The sequence below is a fragment of the Plectropomus leopardus genome, chromosome 4 (genome assembly GCF_026936395.1).
Source record: "Plectropomus leopardus strain MGB_pleo_1.0 chromosome 4, ASM2693639v1, whole genome shotgun sequence".
Classification (NCBI taxonomy): domain Eukaryota; kingdom Metazoa; phylum Chordata; class Actinopteri; order Perciformes; family Serranidae; genus Plectropomus; species Plectropomus leopardus.
Window position 1 is genome coordinate 15889849 of NC_142179.1, and position 19190 is coordinate 15909038.

Below are 19190 nucleotides of genomic sequence, written 5' to 3' on the forward strand. Positions count from 1 at the left end.
TCCAACATGGCGGCGCCTTGTTTCGAGCTGCTACGAAGCTAGTAAAAATTCATGTGAAATGAACAATAAATTATCGAAGCATAGTGCCCTTGTAATATTTAAATAGCGCATTAAGCTATTACGAAGCTTTGGGTACGATAACATGTGTTATTGGATGCACCACATTTCAGTTTGGATTAAGAACGTACGTCAGTGTCGTTAGCATGCTAGCCCCTGAGCTAGGCTAGCTAATTGTAGCACAGGTTGAGTACCCTTTAAAGTTAAATTTCTCTCCAAGCTGAAGCAATGTTGGGGTTCCTGGCAGCAAGGCAGGCTGGTCTGGATGACCCTCTACGACTCAGACGTGCAGAGTCAACGAGAAGGTGAGAGTATGCAAGTAACTCAACCAGAAAGGAAAAGAAATGCTGTTGTGTATACATGTAGTCTATTTAAGGTAAGGTAGATTTATTGATCTGTTTTAGTCCTGATGCAGTGTGAAAAGCATCTGCTGTTTGGTATTGATGATTTCTGCAGTTTTAGCAAAGCTCCATGTCCTCCACACATTACCGAAGATTGTAATTTAATTTTTTAAAAATTAAATGCAACAGTACATGCAAACAGTTGGCATGCTACACATCCCATGTCTAAATTTTATAGTTGTTTGTTGAGTCCTTTCTTTTTCTTGATATAATTTATTTACCCCTGGTATACCTGTCTGTTGTTGTTTATTGCACTTTTTTCACATGAAAAGTTAAAATTCTCTCTCTCTCTCTCTCTCTCTCTCTCTCTCTCTCTCTCTCTATATATATATATATATATATATATATATATATATATATATGTATATGTATAGTTCTTCTGTACATCTTCTGTCGTTTCAAAACAGGGATTGCAATAAACTCAGTTTATAGCACTAAGGGAGATAATTGATTAGATTTATAAAGCTTTATTGTTATGCATGCTTCATAAGAATGCTGTTTTTAATTTATGACAATCTCAATTATATCAGATTAAGAGTTTAGAGATGTATGCTGATTTTAAGCTTTTCAAAATACACATTTAACGTTTGTTGTGGGGGACAGAGGGACTTACTTCTTCTCATTTTCCATACCCCAGAAAACAAAGCAATAAGTTAGGCAGAAAAGATTTTGCTACTGAGGAAGTGTCAGACATAGATTATTTGTCTCATACACACACATGGGTGCACATACACTATGTATAACCATTTCAAAACATTTCATAGAAGTGAATTTTATTATAAAGAAAAAAACAAGCTGTATACTGTAATATCATTTTGGGGAAAATATTGACCCATTGGCCACAAAGGACATGTAATAAAAATATGAATTAACAATTCTGAGGGATAAAAATCTTTGTAATATGTTTCTTACATCCTAACTTGTGTTATTTAAAAAAGATAAAATAAATAAAACTTTAATAACAAATTTATAACACATTTACAATCCTGTTCTAAATCACTAAATACATGTACTTTGTTAGTGACTGTTCTGTTATTATTATTATCTAGGTAAGAAGAGGTTTTTTTTTATTTCTGTTTGGGTTTTTTTTGTATTTATTATTATTATTTTGTATTATTAAAATAATTTATTTCTTTAAGGGTTTTTTTTCTTCTCCTTTTTAAATTGATGTATTCATTTTAATTATATGACATCAAGGACATCCAAAGCCAGGAGGGGAGGGGAGGTTTACTTTTTTCTTTTGGAGTGTTAATGGGCACATATTGATGAGATGCGGCTGGGTGTATTTGATTATTCTATTATAGTGGTTGTTATTTGTTTTTGTACCCTGCACAATTTCCTATGGATTTGAATGAATTAGCCGATTCGTCTAATATTGGTTTGAATAGTCTCATAATTTTGTCTCAGATGCATCATGTTTGTTGTCTGTTTCCTCTGCTGTGTCTTTTCTACTTTTACCGTATTTCGATTACCTACCTAAAAGGCTTCAAAGATCTGAAATGGATTAACAGAGTGTCCAGTGTTGATGCTTAATTCTTAACCTTTCTGTGTCTCCAAAGGCTCCTGAGTCTGAACTTGAATCCTGACAGAGACGTGGACAGAATCCATGGAAATGGCATCAACACCATTGACATTGAAGTAATAGAGGGAAGATAGTAAGTCCACTCAGTCCTAATTTATTATTACTGATTTATTAATTACTGCATTACAATCCTCCCCTTGAACTGTTACACCTAAAACAGCAACATTTATGAATCATGAGCTGCAGCTTGAATCAAGACAAAGGTTTTTGATAGGATGTAGTAAAATTGAGGTGACTGTTGTTAAATTTTTGGCTACACAAAGCATGGGGAAATCACATTTGAAAAACTCATCCACAGACCTCGCTGTAATGAGTTTTCATATAGAAATGAATTTAGAATCTGTGCTGGAGAGAGTGATGCTATCTGTTAAATCAGCCCTCTCTGTTGTTCAGCATGTTGTCTGGAGGAGCAGATGGAGTGATCGTCATCTACGACCTGGAGAACTACAGCGGGAAACCACAGTACACCTGCAAGGCCGTTTGTACAGTAGGCAGGTGAGTGTTACTGCATTGACTTGTTGTGTCCATAAGAGGGCAGCATCGCATTAAGTTCTCACAGCAGCATGTCGCTCTGAGCTTGTTCACAGCCACATCCTCTGTGGCTTGACTCACAATGTTTCTGCCCCTATTTTTTTATTCATGTTTTTTTTACTGGTAATTTGAACAAAAAAATCCTAGTAAATTTAATTTTGTACAGTTCAATACATTGCTCTGATTCTGATGCAGATTAACTTGTGATAATGTTTGAACATTTTACTATTGCTTCATTAAACCTCTGTCATGAAAGCATGCACCTGCATGGCTGAACAAGGCTGCAAAGGGACGTAGCATTATGGTTTACAGTGTGAGTATAGCTTTAGTGTCTGCAGAAACATTACTTTGATTTGTTGGTACACTATTTGGGGGGGGGGGGGGGGGACATAATTAAGCATGAATCAGTGTCTATAAAGTTTTTTATCGATATTGTCACATTTTATGACTTTTTTTTTTTTTTTTTTTTTTTTAAATTTAGGTCGAGTCGGTATGTCCACAAATTCAGTGTCGAGACAGTCCAGTGGTATCCCTATGACACAGGCATGTTTGTCTCCAGTTCCTTTGACAAAACCATGAAAGTCTGGGACACTGAGACACTGAAGGTAAGAAAGTATCACCCACAGACAGGTTACTCTGGGTTACAGTTTTTCCAAGTTGCTTTGGTACTTTTCTCAAACTGTGAGTACATATTTTAAAACTTTTGTACAACCATCACCACGCAATGGTAAAAGTAGATATTGGATAAAAGTAAATATTTTTGTGTGTGTCAAATAGTCAAAATGCAACCGATGTTGTCAATATTACAGTGAACACTGTTAGTACTTTTTGTTGTAAACTGTGGCAAAGAGGGCTCTTTTTGTACATGTTTTATACAGTTATAGTTACAGACTCTCTCTTCACCTCCCTACACATGTATTTTGAGTGTAATTCGTTTTATAAAAAGAGACAAAACGCAAGATAAAGAAAGTCAAAGATGAATTTTACTGATGAAATTTATTTATTTATTTCAAATTTTTTATAGATTTTGAGATAAAACTGTTATCACAGACTATTCTGGCCACAATAATTGTATGTTGAAAATCAGATATTGTGCCAGCCTAATTTCAATATATGCTGTGTAGTTACAGCAAAGCTGAGTCAATGTATGAACTTAAAAGCATGTTCCCAAAAAACAAGTGACTTACTGCATATTGGAAATTGTTTTAATAACTAGCTGACATTGTTTGTTTTTTATAGCTCCACCACCCTTTCTCTCTTTTTGCTCTTTTCACTATCTCTTCCCGTCTCTTTCTTATTTTCTGCTTCATGCTTGCTACCTTTCTTTGCCACACAGTCCCATATGGCAGGCCCTGAGCTGTGCTAGAGTTACACTGGCACAACGGTTACCTCAAAAGGTCAGGGAAGGGACAGAAAAGAAGTGCCGACCTTTCATTTGTTTTACTCGGTGCGTTTCTGCCTCTGTATCCCTCACAAACACACACTCATGCCCATTAAATTATTTACTGTGGTTGTGTATTTTTCACAAAAGTGTGTGCTTTGTGCATAGTCAATGTGTACGTGTGGTATTTTTATGCAAACAGAGTCTCCTCTGTGTGTGTGTGTGTGTGTGTGCACACCCATTGGCCGGTGCTGGCACACACTGACAGATGGGGCACAGAGAGGCTTTTTATATTTGCTGAAGAATTTGCATTGTAACCGCCAGTGCTGCTCGAGTGAGCTGCTCTCTGAGCTCTGAGCTGGCGTATCTTCACTATCTGCTTTTTTTATTTTTACCTAATACATCCTTAGAGCTGCTTCCCTGCACTGTGGTCCATTTATACCAAATTTAAACTTTTAAGGCCATGTCATTCTTAAGGTCACGCTTGCAAGTTTTATCATAAAATTAAGATTTTCATTAAGCATACATTCACAAGTATACTGACCCCCTCTGTGTGCCCGTCTCCCTGTCATTCTCTCACTTTGCTTTTCTTCAGCCTGCTGAAGTCTTCGAGTTTGAGGGCAATGTCTACAGCCACCACCTGTCCCCCATCGCCAGGAAGCACAGTCTCGTCGCAGGTGTGTGTGACAAAGCAGCCACAGTTATTACTGATCTCAGTTAGCAGAAAACAAACCAGCCAGACTACCTGCTGACACGTCTGGCCCCAGACACACCAAACTGACATCAGAGAGCTAGTGGTGACGAAGGCCGACTGTTGCGTCATTTCACGTCACCTGTGTCTGTACCAAAAAGTTGCTCTCAAACACACCAACAGCCAACAGCCAACTTAATGCTCATTTATTCTCCCTTTATGTACGAAGGTAGATTTTTCTGTTTCAAACGTTGTAAACATCATTGTCCTCATACTTCTATGCGTCCTTTATGATGGCATGGATACAGCCAATAGATGACGCTGGAGGGCAGAGTGAAAGGTTTCACACAGCAACAAAAGAGGTGACGGTGAATGATGTTGTAATATTGAACCTTTTAAAGGGAGGCAGCGTTGCAGACGGTGGAGGTCTGTGTGGCCATTGTATACATCCCGACATGTGGACGAACAATTCTTTTCAATCATTTCACTATATGTTGTTTATATATATTAAGGATTTGTTCTGTTCAGTCATTATTTAAATTTCTTTGTCATCTCCTGCGGTCGTGTTTCACTTGAATATGCTTCACTGCTCCCATCTCAGGTGGTACTGCTTTGTGTCATCCATATCTTTAAGCTCAGAGAAAACGTGGACAAATTCGGACAAAATGAACACAGAGTACGGACAGAGCCTCCGTTTGTAACGTTGAGCATAAATGAGCCTTGATGTCTCTCTCTGCACCTGGTTGAGAGGAAATAAGTCTTTATACAAGCAGTTGGTGGCAATCTGTATTTGTCAGGCAAAAACAGAAGCCAAAAACAGACGGGATTGATCTTAGATACCAGATGTAGAATGAAGGGTATTTACCATGTGCAAGCAAACAATAACACAAACAATAACAAATTGTTTCTGCTAAAGGGCTCAATGACAAAAAAAATAGTCTTACTTAATAAAACAAGTTTGTTTTGAGCTCATGCCCTCTTGACTGAAGTTGTTTGTTTGATTTCTGCACTTCCGTTTCTGTTTTCGTGCACATAGCTGAACTGCCGATCAGAGTGACTGAATTCATTGTCAGAGTCCACCTTTTCCAACACCGATTCAACATTCTGAATTGGCCGAACAACAGCCTACAAGGCAAAGCAATTTTATATTTATATAAAATCTCTTTACAAGTGCAGACTAGTGCTAACTGTGTGGGACACACAGCAAAATCTAGAGCAACAGACGCTCACATGAGGTCCGACAGTGGCTGACAGCTGATTGTCAGCTTTGTTTGTCGGGACCCTGAGACAACAGTCGCATCAGTTATTCCATCTTTCATCCGTTTATTTCTCTAAATTGTGCACTGCATGCTTCCCTACAGCACACCGTATAACCCTCCCCTGCCCTATACCCCAGTTTCTTTTTACCCCTGGTTATAAAGTGACATGTTCCTAGAGGGGACAGGAGTGAGTCAGATGCTAGCTGCGCATTGATTCAGGTTCAGAGACAGATTTCAGGGGGGAAAAAAATCGTAAGAATTCTAGCTGCGTCCTCACCACATCGCCCAGCAGGACCAACAGGTTCATCGTGCCTGCTGAGTATGTGCTCATACATGTGCACACACACAGTTTCTTTGACACGCCTATTTTCAAAGCGGAGACAATTACTGTCTCAGGGGTGTTACAGATGCTTGTCTAACAAGTTACACCCCCAGAGTCTTTTATTTTATCTAAGTAGACATTTTAAGTAAATCTGTTACTGAAAAGCACCAATAGCTCATTAATTCTGCTTAATTTGGGCTGTTTAGATTTTTATGGCATCACAGTCATCTTCTTTATGCTGTTAAATTTCACTTTCCCTCCTGGCATACATTGATGGGTGTGTTAGCACAAATCTATCAGAAGTTCCTATCATTGACTTTCCTTATTTACCACACCTTATCTGCAAGAACCTGGAACCTGGGACTGCAGGTTTTATCCAGATTAAGCACCTCTCCCTTACACATGTTGCAGATTATACTCAAAATGTATCATGATCTGTAAATGTGGACACCATTGATAAAAAGGACTGTAATACTGCATAACTGATTTATCCTTGTAATTCCTTTTATTCCAGTGTTTTAAAGGGAGCCTATTCTGCTCATTTTCAGATTCGTACTTGTTTTTTTTAGTTGCTACCAGAACATGCCTACATGCTTTAATGTGCAAAAAACCACCACTTTATTTTTGTCATATTGTCTGTGCATGAACACCTCTTTTTAACCTCTGTATGACACACTCCATTTTAGTATCTGTCTCTTAAAGCCTCTGTCCTGAAAAAAAAGTCTGCTCTGATTTATCAATGTTTCCAGATCTTCCGTATCTGTGCTTTCCAGGCCTCCTGGAACAGTGCCAGACTGTGAAGCCAATTTAACATAGTGGCCAAACAATGAGTTACAACTTCTGCGTTTGTCACGTAATGCCATGGGGCCCAAAAATACTTTTTTCCCATAGACATTCATTGTGAAAGAGACATCTGTAAATCGGTGGATACATTTCTTTGAGCATCATAACCCCTGCAAAATGAATCATTTCACTATTAGAATTTGTTCCATTCAGTCTGATTTTGAAAGTCTAGAACAGCCTCATGATTTACACAGGTTTTCACTGTTATTTCAACCTTTGGCCACTTTAAATATAAACATCCAACATTGTAACATAATATTTATATGACCGAAAATAAGGAAAAGAATTTTGAATCTCGTCCATCAACAGTGTTTTTGTGTCTATATTTACAGTTGGCACCAAAGATCCCAAAATCCAGCTGTGTGACCTGAAGTCTGGCTCGAAGATTCACGTTCTTCAGGGTTAGTGAACTGAACCACAAACACACACGTTTACTTTTACCACTGTTTTTCCTCACTCACATTAACAATAACTTTCCTCCTTCCAGGTCACAGAGCAGAGGTCTTGTCTGTGCGGTGGTCGCCCAGATACGAGCACATCTTAGCCACTGCCAGGTAGGAACCGCTAACTGCCAGCCTTTCTGTGGAGTTTCAGCCTCACCTAGTTTGACCTCAGAGCCACATCAAAGAACAATGTCATGCGCAGGACAGTCCCCGCCATGCTGCGTCCCAGCAGTTCTTGTCATCTCAGTTCCTGCCCATCTGGCCACATTGCAGCTCTGAGTCAAGTATAATGCCACCACATCGCCAGCTCTGTGGAACTCTAGTAGCCCTGTCAGTTTAGCATATGGTGGATACAGTCCCCACCTGTTTTATGCTACATTAGACCTGCTAATTAACCTATTGGGATCGGTGTGCTGCCCGTCCCTGTGGACTGTAAGTGATTTTGAAAACAACGGGCACAGAGAAGTGTGCGATATTCTATTATGGAGCAGCACGTTAACTCACAACAAAAATCTGACCTTTAAAAACAAACACTTGTGGATCTGGAGCTTTGAGCATGAATTGAACCAGAAATCTTAGTGGGATGAACAAACCTGCCCTTATTTTTGAATAGTTTATTAGGGGTGTCCTCATCACGTTTTTTTGCCCCAGATCCCAATCTGAGTAATTTGATATTAAGTGTCTGCTGATATCGAGTCCCGATCTGATACATGTATTAACCTTGATAATACAGCTGCACAACATACACTTTAAGCATGATAAAAGTTATTAAAATCAATCCAGTGAATATGCTTGACAGTTTAATAGCTATGCAAAGCAATACAAGAAAAAAATGTCTGCATCCAAACAAGTCTTAAGAGTTTTTTAAATTTAATTTTTACAAAAATAACAAAGTAAACAAACTAAAAAGAAAAAAGTAAACAAAATAAAAAAATATATATTGAAAATTTTAGTACTTGTGAGTTATATTTGTCTCCCTTTGTGTCTCTGTGTGCAAATTTGTGTCTTCACGGCTGACTGTCTTGGCCGGGCCTTTCTTGAGAAAGAGATTCTTAATCTCAATGGGGCCAACTGGATTAAATAAAGGTTACATAAATAAAATAAAAATAAATAAATATCACAACTCTGTTTAGTGCAGCATTCGTTCTTTCAACAAAATAACAAAGCAAACAAAGTAAAATGTGTCTTCAGAGTGTAGCACTGTAACAAAAGTACAGAGCTCTGTAGATGAGTGACAGTTCCACTTCAGAGTCGTGTTATAGCTGAACTTGATCATCCAGTCACAACAACTAAAAATCAGCTTACCGCTCTGTTTATTACAGCATTATAGTAAAACTAGTTCACTAAAAATAAACAACAATGTCAATTCCTTTTAAAGTGGTGTAGCAAATCAGTATCTCTTACTGGAGCAGCAGCATTACTTTAAAACCTAAATATCTGCCACAAACTGTGCTCACTGTTTACAACACCTGTGTGACAGAGGATGTAAACAAAGGCTCAGGCAGGATGCATGCTCCAAAACTGGTTCCAGTCGGTTAAAAAATGTGTTGATCGGGCTTGATATCAGTCCCTCAGGTCTGATTGGGACATCTCTAGTTTATATGACTATATTTTCAATAATTAACCAAGAGAGTGCAAAAGAAAAATAACTCCCTCATTTTCCTTCTAAGTGCAGACAGCAAAGTGAAAGTTTGGGATGTGCGCCGGGCTTCTGGTAGTCTCTTCACTCTGGATCAGCACAATGGAGACAAGTCAAAAGTCTCGTCTGAGGCAGGTACTGTTACCTTTTCCTTTCTTGTCCAGTGTCTTTTTCCTCATTCATTCAGTGGGCGGGGCTCTTGGCAGATGTTTCGGTATTTATTTATAGAGCAATAAATACAGGTAATAAAGTGTGCAAAAATTAGTGGATTTCCTTGTATGCCTATGCATTTCATACATTTCCCTCCCCTCGTTCGTATCAATTTGACAATCACTGTCTAAAATGTCCTTTTAGCAATCTCACAGTATGAGATATAACTCAGAGTGCTGCTGTACAGACTTTCTATGTGCATATAACAGGAGCTGAAGTGCAGATAACCCCAAAAACATACACTGTGGGGGAACACATTTATCTGGAGTCACAAAATTTCTTATCATCTTGCCATTTTCCCGTGATGTGACGTATGTCAAGAGTGTTTTTTGCATCCCCTTGTATGCTCAGAAGTCCATCCTGGCCGCAAATAATCAACATGTTCAATATCTTTGACCTGATATCCTGACGTGAATTTGCATTTCCTAGGATAGCAGAGGCATTTTCTACCCTACTCTACCTCCGGCTGTTGCCTGAGTTGGTTCAGGCAGGAGTGAGCTTGGTAAGGGTTAGGTGAGGATGTCAAGGTGAACCAATCAGAGGCAGAGTAGGGTGGGTCATGCCTTCGCTATTTTAGGAATCGCAGATTTACAAGGCATAGCCCCAAGAATCACCAGTGCTCCCGCCGATCTCAGAGATTTCTAATGGATTATCAAACGAGATTCAACTCAGAATTTACTCGCCTCCTGCTCGCACTGTAACATTAAAAGTCTGTGTTAAAGCCATCTCTGACTTTTTCCTGCCCATTGTCCGCCCTTTTTCTTTACAACAACAAATTAATGCGAGAGATTTGCAAGACTTCTGGCCCTGAGAGTTGGGACTGTGGTTGTTCGTGAATGGAGTCTGTTAGTGTGTGGTGTGCTGTTTTTATCCAAGTCTTTGCTGTCCACACACTGTGGACACAACACTGTTGATTTATCTTAACGTGTCATTATGTGAGGGGTCTCTCACACTTTCAACATCTGTAGGACTTTAAAAATCTTGTAGTAGTGGGCCAGTGTGTAGCTGTGATTTCTTATAACTTTCATGTTATTCCTGTTAACACGACTGAGTGTGTCTCTGTGGAGGAGAGGTCAACACTCTGCACATACACAATCTGTCTCTCCTGCCTGAGGCTCCGTTCGTGTTTGAGTCAACAGGAGCAAATGTCTGGAGGAAACCACTTTGCAAGTTTATCTTAACTGTTCTTTGTAAAAGAAGGAAACAATTGATTTTAACAAGAGTTACACAAAAAGCGTGCCGTTGATTGATAATTGTGTAGAAAAGTATGCACTGTTGGTTGTTGATAATGATGGAGGAGAAAAGAGATGACAAATGCACGTTAACACGTCTCACCTGTGTTTAACCAGTGAACACAGCTCATAATGGCAGAGTGAACGGCCTGTGCTTTACTGGTGATGGCCTCTACCTCCTCACCACTGGAACTGACGACCGTATGCGACTGTGGAATAGTGCCACAGGGGAAAACACATGGGTAAGTTATGTTTGTGTGAGAGAGAGAGCATGAATTCTTTGTCCTCATAACCTACCTGGATTAATACTTTGGATCATGCAGATGCCGCAGTTGCAGACATTTTTTTTCATTGACATTTTTGTCAAACTAGATAATTGAAAAAAGTTTAAAGAATGAATTAATACCTAAAATGTCTTGCTTGATACCTTTAAGACTGGTTTTTGTCTCCTGATCTCTGCTGTGTCTGACACAAAGGTTCAGTCCAGCTGCCTCTCCTGGACCTCAGTGCTTCTTTTGACACCTTTTTTAATTTGTAAATGCCTTCACTTGGATGAGGTCCTGTCGAAAAGTAAAGAAAATCCCATAATTATGCAGAGGATATGGATTATATATGATGATTAACTTGAAGCTGTATTTATTGATTTTTTTTTACTACTAGGGAGAAGAGAAACACTTCAGAGCTATCACCATATCACTGGCTTAAACAGTTGTTATGGGTAACGTGATGGATAGATGGTGAGTTTAGATAGGTAGTTCACATGCAGGCTGTTAAACCAAAACAATGAGCTACATTAGAGAAAAAGCTCCACAGAGCTGAAGACTTGAATGTTATTGATTGTCAGTGCTTTTGGCACAGTGATAATCCTTTCATATTAGTTTCATCTGATTCAGTTTTAATTTTTAAATATTAATCAATATTCGTTTCATTCAGGACATCAATCTATGAATTTATTTAAGTAACGAGAATGTATTTGATTGGCAGGCTCTGTCGTGTTTCTCCAAAAAGCCACAAATGAACAGAAACCACTGGTGTAAAATCATAGCTGTACCCGCTGAAGTTTGAGTTCATTACCAGCAGATTAGATCACGGTGACGTCTTCCCCTCTGGGTTTCCTAAAGGCTGTAACGTCTCTGCAGACACATACATACAGAATGTTGCTGCACAGGTTGTAACTGGGGCAGGAGGTCAAATCATACATGTCCTTTAATCTGTTATACAACCCCCAAAGACTACAGAACGTGATTTACACAGCTTCTTGTCATACACACTCATGAACATTTCAGTGTGTCTGTCATAGTACTGCAGAGTGAATATGTAAGCCAAATGTATATTTCTGTATAATACTGTCAAAATAAAGCTGCAGAGTCAAGATTTATTTTTAAATTATTCAAACAAAAAAAAAATATTGAATTTGGTATTAAGTTATTAAATTCAGAGGGAACATGGTCACTTTTCCTCAATGTTTAAAGGCACAGGGGAATTATACAGAGACTTAATGCATTCACCGGAGAAAAAATATTAGCCCCCTTTTTGGGGGTTAACGAGATTATCTCAGAATAAAGAGAAAAATTTTCATGAAAAACAAATCCGCTAAAATCAAGGTTCACCAGATTTTTTTTTCCCTCCACACAAATCTTTCACAGCATATGGTGGAGAGAGAGGAGGACAAGGGCTGCAGGTTGGCATTGATATTGTGTCAGAGGTCTGAGAACATTTTTCATCGAATCTGCTCTTGTTTTTCTTAACAGGCAATTATTTCCTAAGTTCCCATTTTCCTAAATTAACGAAATAGTCATCTCAGAATTATAAGACAAAAAAATCAAGGTCCGTCAGATTATTTTTTCTTCAACATGAATGTTCGGCAGGGGTATGCAAGCATTCTTGAGAACCCACAAAATCAATTTTTGTACATGTCCATGTAAATTTTTCAGACAATAATCCATGCTTAGTGTGAAAAAACTTTTTAAAAAATCATCATTATTTTTAAGTTTTAGATAATTTTTCAGGATTTTCCCTTTTTTTGATATTACGGCTTAAGAGTGGCAATTACAGTGGAGAGAGGGGAAAGGGCCGCAGGTTAAAATCGATATTGTGTCGCAATTCTGCGAATATTTTTCATGTTTAAAAAAAAAATCTGGTCTTGTTTTTCTAACTTAACAAGACAATTATTTTGTAAATTTTCATTTCCCTACATTAACAAGATTATTATCTCAAAACCAGATTTTTTTTCTCAAGTTAATGCATTGCACTTTTGTAGAATTGTTATGAATGGCAGTACTTTCTTTCCTGTTTGATATTCTCTGCTGGTGTTAGCTGGTAAACAAGTGCGACAGGAATTTATGTTTGGTTAACAATCACTAACCACTAACCAACAAGCCGCTGTTAACCAAATTTGAAGGCCTTTGTTCAAATGTCAGCTCTTACAGACTCTTTAGGACAGACTCTTTGACTACTTATGTTTTGGTCATAATGATAAAAAAGAGACGAGCGGAAGCCAGAGCAGAGAGAGTTTGACGGATGAATTAGTGGTTTTTGGCCAAACTGAGCCAACAGGATGCCAGTCTATAAGAAACTGTGCTTTGTAGCCGAGGGTCTACATAATGATGGTTATAACAAGAATAATAATAATAATGGAAACATTTCATATCCACCTTCACACCACAGAAGCATAACCTGATAACCTAAGAGAAGCTGTGCTTATTGCCCAGGGCTCTCACACACACTCCTGCTCCAATTTCCTGCTCCGCTGCTTCATGCTGCGGTTGCCATGGTGTGCATTTTTCCATCTTCAGGCTGCAGCACAAGACAACTAGTGACTGCAAGGGTAGCTGACCTTCTTTCCTGGGCAAAGATCAGATTGAGATTATAGATGAGGCAGTGGGAATATCTGGTGCACATCGGGGGGTGTAACAGGAATGCGTTACACAATTCAAACCTGTTTCACAGGCATGAATGAAGCCTTGTAATTCTAGACCATCAAGGTGAAGACGTTTGCTCGTTTGTTCCTGTTTGTTTTGATTTCAGGGTCTCTGCATTTCATCAGGAAAGGTAGTTTAGAAGAAGACTGCAAGCTAGTGAGCATAGATGTAAACATTACAGGTTCTGAAATATTTAAAATATTGTTTTAGCAACTATTTTATGATTTGTTAGACCCTCAAGCATACAGGTACATTTTGGTGGGTAACACTTGTAAACACAACTTTTGTTTGTTTCAAAGAAAACTCCACAGGGCACCTTTCAACCTTAATTAAAGTCTTAGCTCTGCGTTTGCTTACAGTTTGCATTTTTGCATCATTTAAAATCTGTCATTTATTCAGTTCTGAAGAACATTGAAAGTTCTGGAATACAACATATTGTAACAAAAAGAGTCATTAATGTATGTTGTCTGTTTAAAAAAAGGGAAAAAATCATATCCATCTCACATTATTTATTTTTTTAAAAACTAGTTTAAGTTTAGGAATATGCAGCCATGATCTGAACCTTGTGTGCCTTCACTGTTTGTCCTTCAGGTAAATTACGGGAAAGTCTGCAACGAGAGTCGTAAAAGACTTCAGTTCACCGTGTCACGAGGCTGCAGCCCAGAATTTGTCTTTGTACCATGCGGCAGCTCAGTAGCCATGTATACCCTCCACACGGGAGAGCTGGTCACTATGCTTCGGGGTCACTACAACAACGTCGACTGCTGCGAGTTCCACCCAGACTACCAGGTGAGACACACTGAAGCCCCACGTGGGAACTGTTCCCAGAATCTGGCTAATAGACCCCGTCTATCTGCAGTGCTACCTTTGTTTGTATTTCCACCTATCTATTTCTGTTTGTTCTGCCAGTCAGGTGTAGCTGGTCCCTTGTCTGTTTCTCATTTTATCTCTTCAACTGTTGTGATGCAGTTAGAGCTATTAGAAATTTGCAATCACCATGGCAATGTCAAATAAGCCACTTCTGCCAGACCCATAGCATGGTTAGGTCAACATTTCCGGAGCTATACTGAGCTTCTACAAATGCAAATACAGTCATCTCCTGTGTGCTCTCTGCTTAAATGTCGACCGTGTTGTTTACAGAAGTCCTGGTGAGGGTTTCACTGCACAAAAGTAATGCCATCTCCTTTATCAGAGTCAAAAACAGGTGCTACTTGGGTTTGATTATTATCTGTAGCATACAATACTCTGCTTGTGCTTGTTGCCATTAAAAGAAACCCAGTGGAACAAGGATTTGATGTTGCTAAAACTATTTCATTAATTGAAAAAAAATGTTTTTTTTAATTGCAAAGCAACAACAGAAACAGTGTACAAACACACAGGCAACAAAAAGTTTAGTGAGATTGAAAGAAAATAAAAACAGTACACTTAAAATTATACTACATATTCAAGTGACGACAAAAGTGCAAGAGCTGCTCCTAGTAACTGAATAATATAATATAATACTATATTATATTATATTACATTATGTCTTTATTTTTCTGTCATGTCAGAATTTTTTCTTGGCCCTTCCCATATGGGATTACATGGCACCTTCTGTCCCACATATTTTACATATTCAGTCTCTCCATATACAAAGCATGCACAAAACGTGTGGATAAGAAAAACTTGAAATGTAAACAAAAAAGAAAGGAAAACAATATCCCAAATGAACTATCCACGGAAGGAATCAACATATATATAGAGATTATCTCCATGAAGTGCTTTTCTTCTCTTCTCTAAAGCTTTGTGTGTATAACTGGCTCATTTAAATAAATAAATAACACTAAATAACACTAAATTTTACATCTATTACTAACCTACTATTCATATTATATGACTTGTGGCAGTGAAGGGCTCACTATTTTTATTTTTTAAGGTGATCTGATATGATTTCCATGCCCTTATTTGATGATTCCATTATTGATATACAGACTTTTATCAGGTAATGAATAAACATCAGTAAACAAATAAAAAGTTAAGACTTAAAAAAGACCATTTTAGTTTTATCCTTTTTTTCTGATTTAATGAAGTACTCACAAATGTTCCAATTCCACAGTTGGCCACATATTGACATAACAGTAATATCTGACTAAAACTAATATTAGTTTTAATTCAAGCTGTTGGTTGAAATCAGTGACTTTCAAATACATCAGTAAATCTCTGGTAAACACAGTAAATCATTCTTCTTACAGTATAAGCAAAACTGAAGATATAAAGCTGTAAAAACAAAAAAAAACCTTACAAGTGTATCAATATGCTTGTTCAGTTTTGTATTTGTGCCCTTTAAAACTAACCTTATATGGCAGCGCACCACTTCTCTGTTTCTACGTGGTGTCGACTGTAATCTTTTTAATTATCAGGTACATGCAGTTCTACATGATCAACACAAATACTCTATACTGGGATGTCTAACCAACGCCCTCATCATTTTTAGTCAATGTCAACATCCGGTGTCAAACACTGGTTTTGTATGTGTAAGACAGGAATGTCGTCTGGCAGCTCGTCACTCTGCAGAGTTTCAAGAGAGCAGATCTGTTCCTGAAAATAAGTTTTACATCTCCTGGGTTCCTCTTGTCTGGTGTAAAGACGCTGATCAGTCCCTTGACACTGAGTACGTGTCCCATATGTTCACCTATGTTGCATCGACAGTTTTACGCGTATTCATTATTTAACTCTTGGGCCACGTCATGCTTGTTAACACTGGTGTTCCCCCGGTGCTGATGTCATTGTTCGTTAGTGCTTTAAGGTAAGCGTTACGCTGCGACAGCTCTTTTTTTATATCCTGTAACCAGGTGTGAACTAAGTGTTCCTGTGCTTATTGTATATAGGAGCTGTACAGTGGAGGTAAAGACTGTAATATCCTGGCGTGGGTTCCTGTTCTTCGTGCCTCAGATGTGGAAGAAGAATCAAAGAGTGCCAATCAGGTATCAATATAGATATCAGTAGTCTCAATAACAGAAAACAAGATTTGTAAACCTTACTGATGATTCAGACGTTCAGGACTTTTTTTATCGGGAGCTGAATTATCCTCAAAGGTCTCCTCCTCTCAAAAACAAATGGAACTGGTGATTTGAAATGTAGTTTTACATTACCTTTCAGGGTTTCTGCAACACTGTTTGGCATTAAGATCCAGATGTTCAGTAGGTTCAGGAGCTGATTTATCCACAGTCTCTTCCTTTAAAAAAAAAGTAGATCCAAACAGCTTATTCTAAGATAGCAAAAACACAAGAATCTTATTTTCAGGTGATTATACACCAAGGAAAACCATTATATTATATTCCATATCTACCAGAAACCTTTAAAAAACAATGTGGAATAAATTAACACTCCAAAATGTAACTGATTAACTCTATGAGTGTCTCTTTGAGTGTTTAATGTCTTCATGTCATCTCAGTGTGAATACGACAATTAACAGATGTCCTCTTAACTTTCATTTTCTTTTTTTGATGTCATGGCAGAAGTGAGATCATAGACGAGCTTTTTCATCATCTTAGGAATTTAGATTATGACACAGTACACACTGATACACACACAAACACAAGAGTACTCTGTCATCATTACTTAACTGCCGTTGCTGCATTCCAGTAGTGCTTATCCAAATACAAACCTGTATTTTTCCATTTTAACTCATTGGAAGATTTATCAGCTAAACAACAGTCAGTCATGTACAAAGTGTTTCAGGCAAGGATATGTGATTACAGGTTGTGATTTGTTTAGCATATTATGATTTTGTACAATGTTTGACATTGAGCTGAATGCGTTGATTCCTTGCAGGCTGCTGCTGACCGGTCGACAGTGAACCCTGCCTTTCAGGACGCATGGAGCAGTGATGAAGATTAACACTGGTGTTTTGTATATGCTGACAAAGTGGCCACACAGGTGACTCACCAAGCAAATGAGCACACAGCCTTCACAATTAACGTGTCAAAAAATGACAGGTCCAGGAACACCTGTGAGGATAATGATGTGTTGAGGGAAATGTCTCCTGTTTCATCACTGCAGACAAAGATGAAGGCCTTAAGATGAAATGTGTAAATAGTTGTACGACTTTCTGAATATGCACATTTTATGAATGCTTGTTTTTCTACATTGGATACAGCATTGTCATTTTTGCATTTTTATTTTATTTGAATGTAAAGTCATTATGGTCCTTGGTTTGCATATCAGGTTTCATGTTGCTAAAGTCCTCCTGACCTGTTCCAAACCAATTTTGTATTTCAGAAAGTTAAAGCAGTCATACCTGCCATCGTTTGTGCAAATTATAATGTTGACTGATTTGGAGGTTTTGAGACGAGCAGAATACATTTTTACTGTCATTTCACAGCACCTGCATACCTGTTATGACACATACATTAGGTTGAGACAAAGGGAGATAGAGCTCAGAAACATACATTGAGTTTTTTTAAACTGGTTTTGTGTCAGTCTTTCAGTTTGTTGTTTCTGAGACTGCCCATAATGCTCACATGGGAGTAACCAGGCATTATAAAAACACTCATTCTTGTTGTCACTCCTGGAAAAATTTGCATTTGTTTATAAGTTCTGCTGTCAGCCACGGCTGAAACTCGCAGCCAGGAGTGAAACTGAAACCCTAAACTCTGTCCCACCCCTCCTCTGAGTTTTACATATTGCCTAGGTTATCATGTCGACACCAAGAACCCAAACGAGGCTTAATGGTTCGCCTTAAAATCAGTAACACATTTTTCCTCTTACTTGTAGTGCTGTTTATCAGTCTAGATTATTTTGGTGTGAGTAGCAGGGTGCTGGCGATATTATCTGTAGATGTCTGCCTATCCTAGCAGTATCAAACTGTTAAGCCGCTTTCCCACCTGCTCCAAAAATGCTGACACCTGCTAACCTCTGGCTTTAATATTGAATGGGAAAGGTAACAAATCGAAAGGTAACCATCATGGGTATTTAGTGGCTCCAGCTCCAATCCACAGTGATCAAAAAAGGACACCCAGGTGGACATGCTGATTTAAGCCCCGTTACCGGCACGATGCAATGACACTGCCACAAAATACCATCCATCGCTGTCCAGGCAGCGCTCAAACATTTTCCCACATAAGGTTGGCACTGAGTTTGATAGACTGATTAAATAAAAGATATAAAAAGAAGTAACCGCTGTTACATTTTCACTGGCCTCCATGCTGCTTTCTACTGTTTACTAACCTGTTGTCGGTACCTGACCTTAAATGTGACATACCAGTAAAAAAAAAAAAACAAAACAGAAAGGCGTACTTGTCTTCAGTCTGCTGAGCTGTGTACACTGTTCACATCTACTGACAATAAAAAAAACAGTCTATTGTCATTTTTAACACATTTTTCTGTGTTTCAAAGACCTGCATACACTTGCCAAATTTTGGGGGAAAGGGCGGGGTTGGTTATAATTTTATTTTGTTTATTATTATTATTGGTGGGGGAAGTTTTTAGAAAGACAATAGTTCTGCTCACAACAAGGTCTGTGGATTATTTTGAGTAACTGGTTCATAATTTATGGAAAGAGACATTGTTGTTAAAGTATTCAAATGTTGTTTTTTTATTTGTTTGTTTGGGTTTTTCTGCTGCTTTGAGTGCCACAGACAGAGTGCCGTCTAGCTTTGTATTTTGGAGAGAAGGCAGACATCTCAAACACTCAGCTA

The 19190-nt window shown here is 38.3% G+C and overlaps 1 protein-coding gene across 1 annotated transcript; it reads left to right on the plus strand.

The window, feature by feature from the left end:
* Positions 1–4: 4 nt before the first annotated feature.
* Positions 5–18782, plus strand: ercc8 (excision repair cross-complementation group 8). Its single transcript, XM_042488134.2, has 12 exons — positions 5–362; positions 2018–2113; positions 2434–2535; positions 3053–3176; positions 4548–4629; positions 7400–7468; positions 7555–7621; positions 9181–9284; positions 10709–10833; positions 14104–14301; positions 16380–16475; positions 17326–18782. The coding sequence occupies exons 1-12, from the start codon at positions 286–288 to the stop codon at positions 17389–17391; spliced, it is 1206 nt and encodes a 401-aa protein (XP_042344068.2). The 5' UTR covers positions 5–285; the 3' UTR covers positions 17392–18782.
* Positions 18783–19190: the final 408 nt, after the last annotated feature.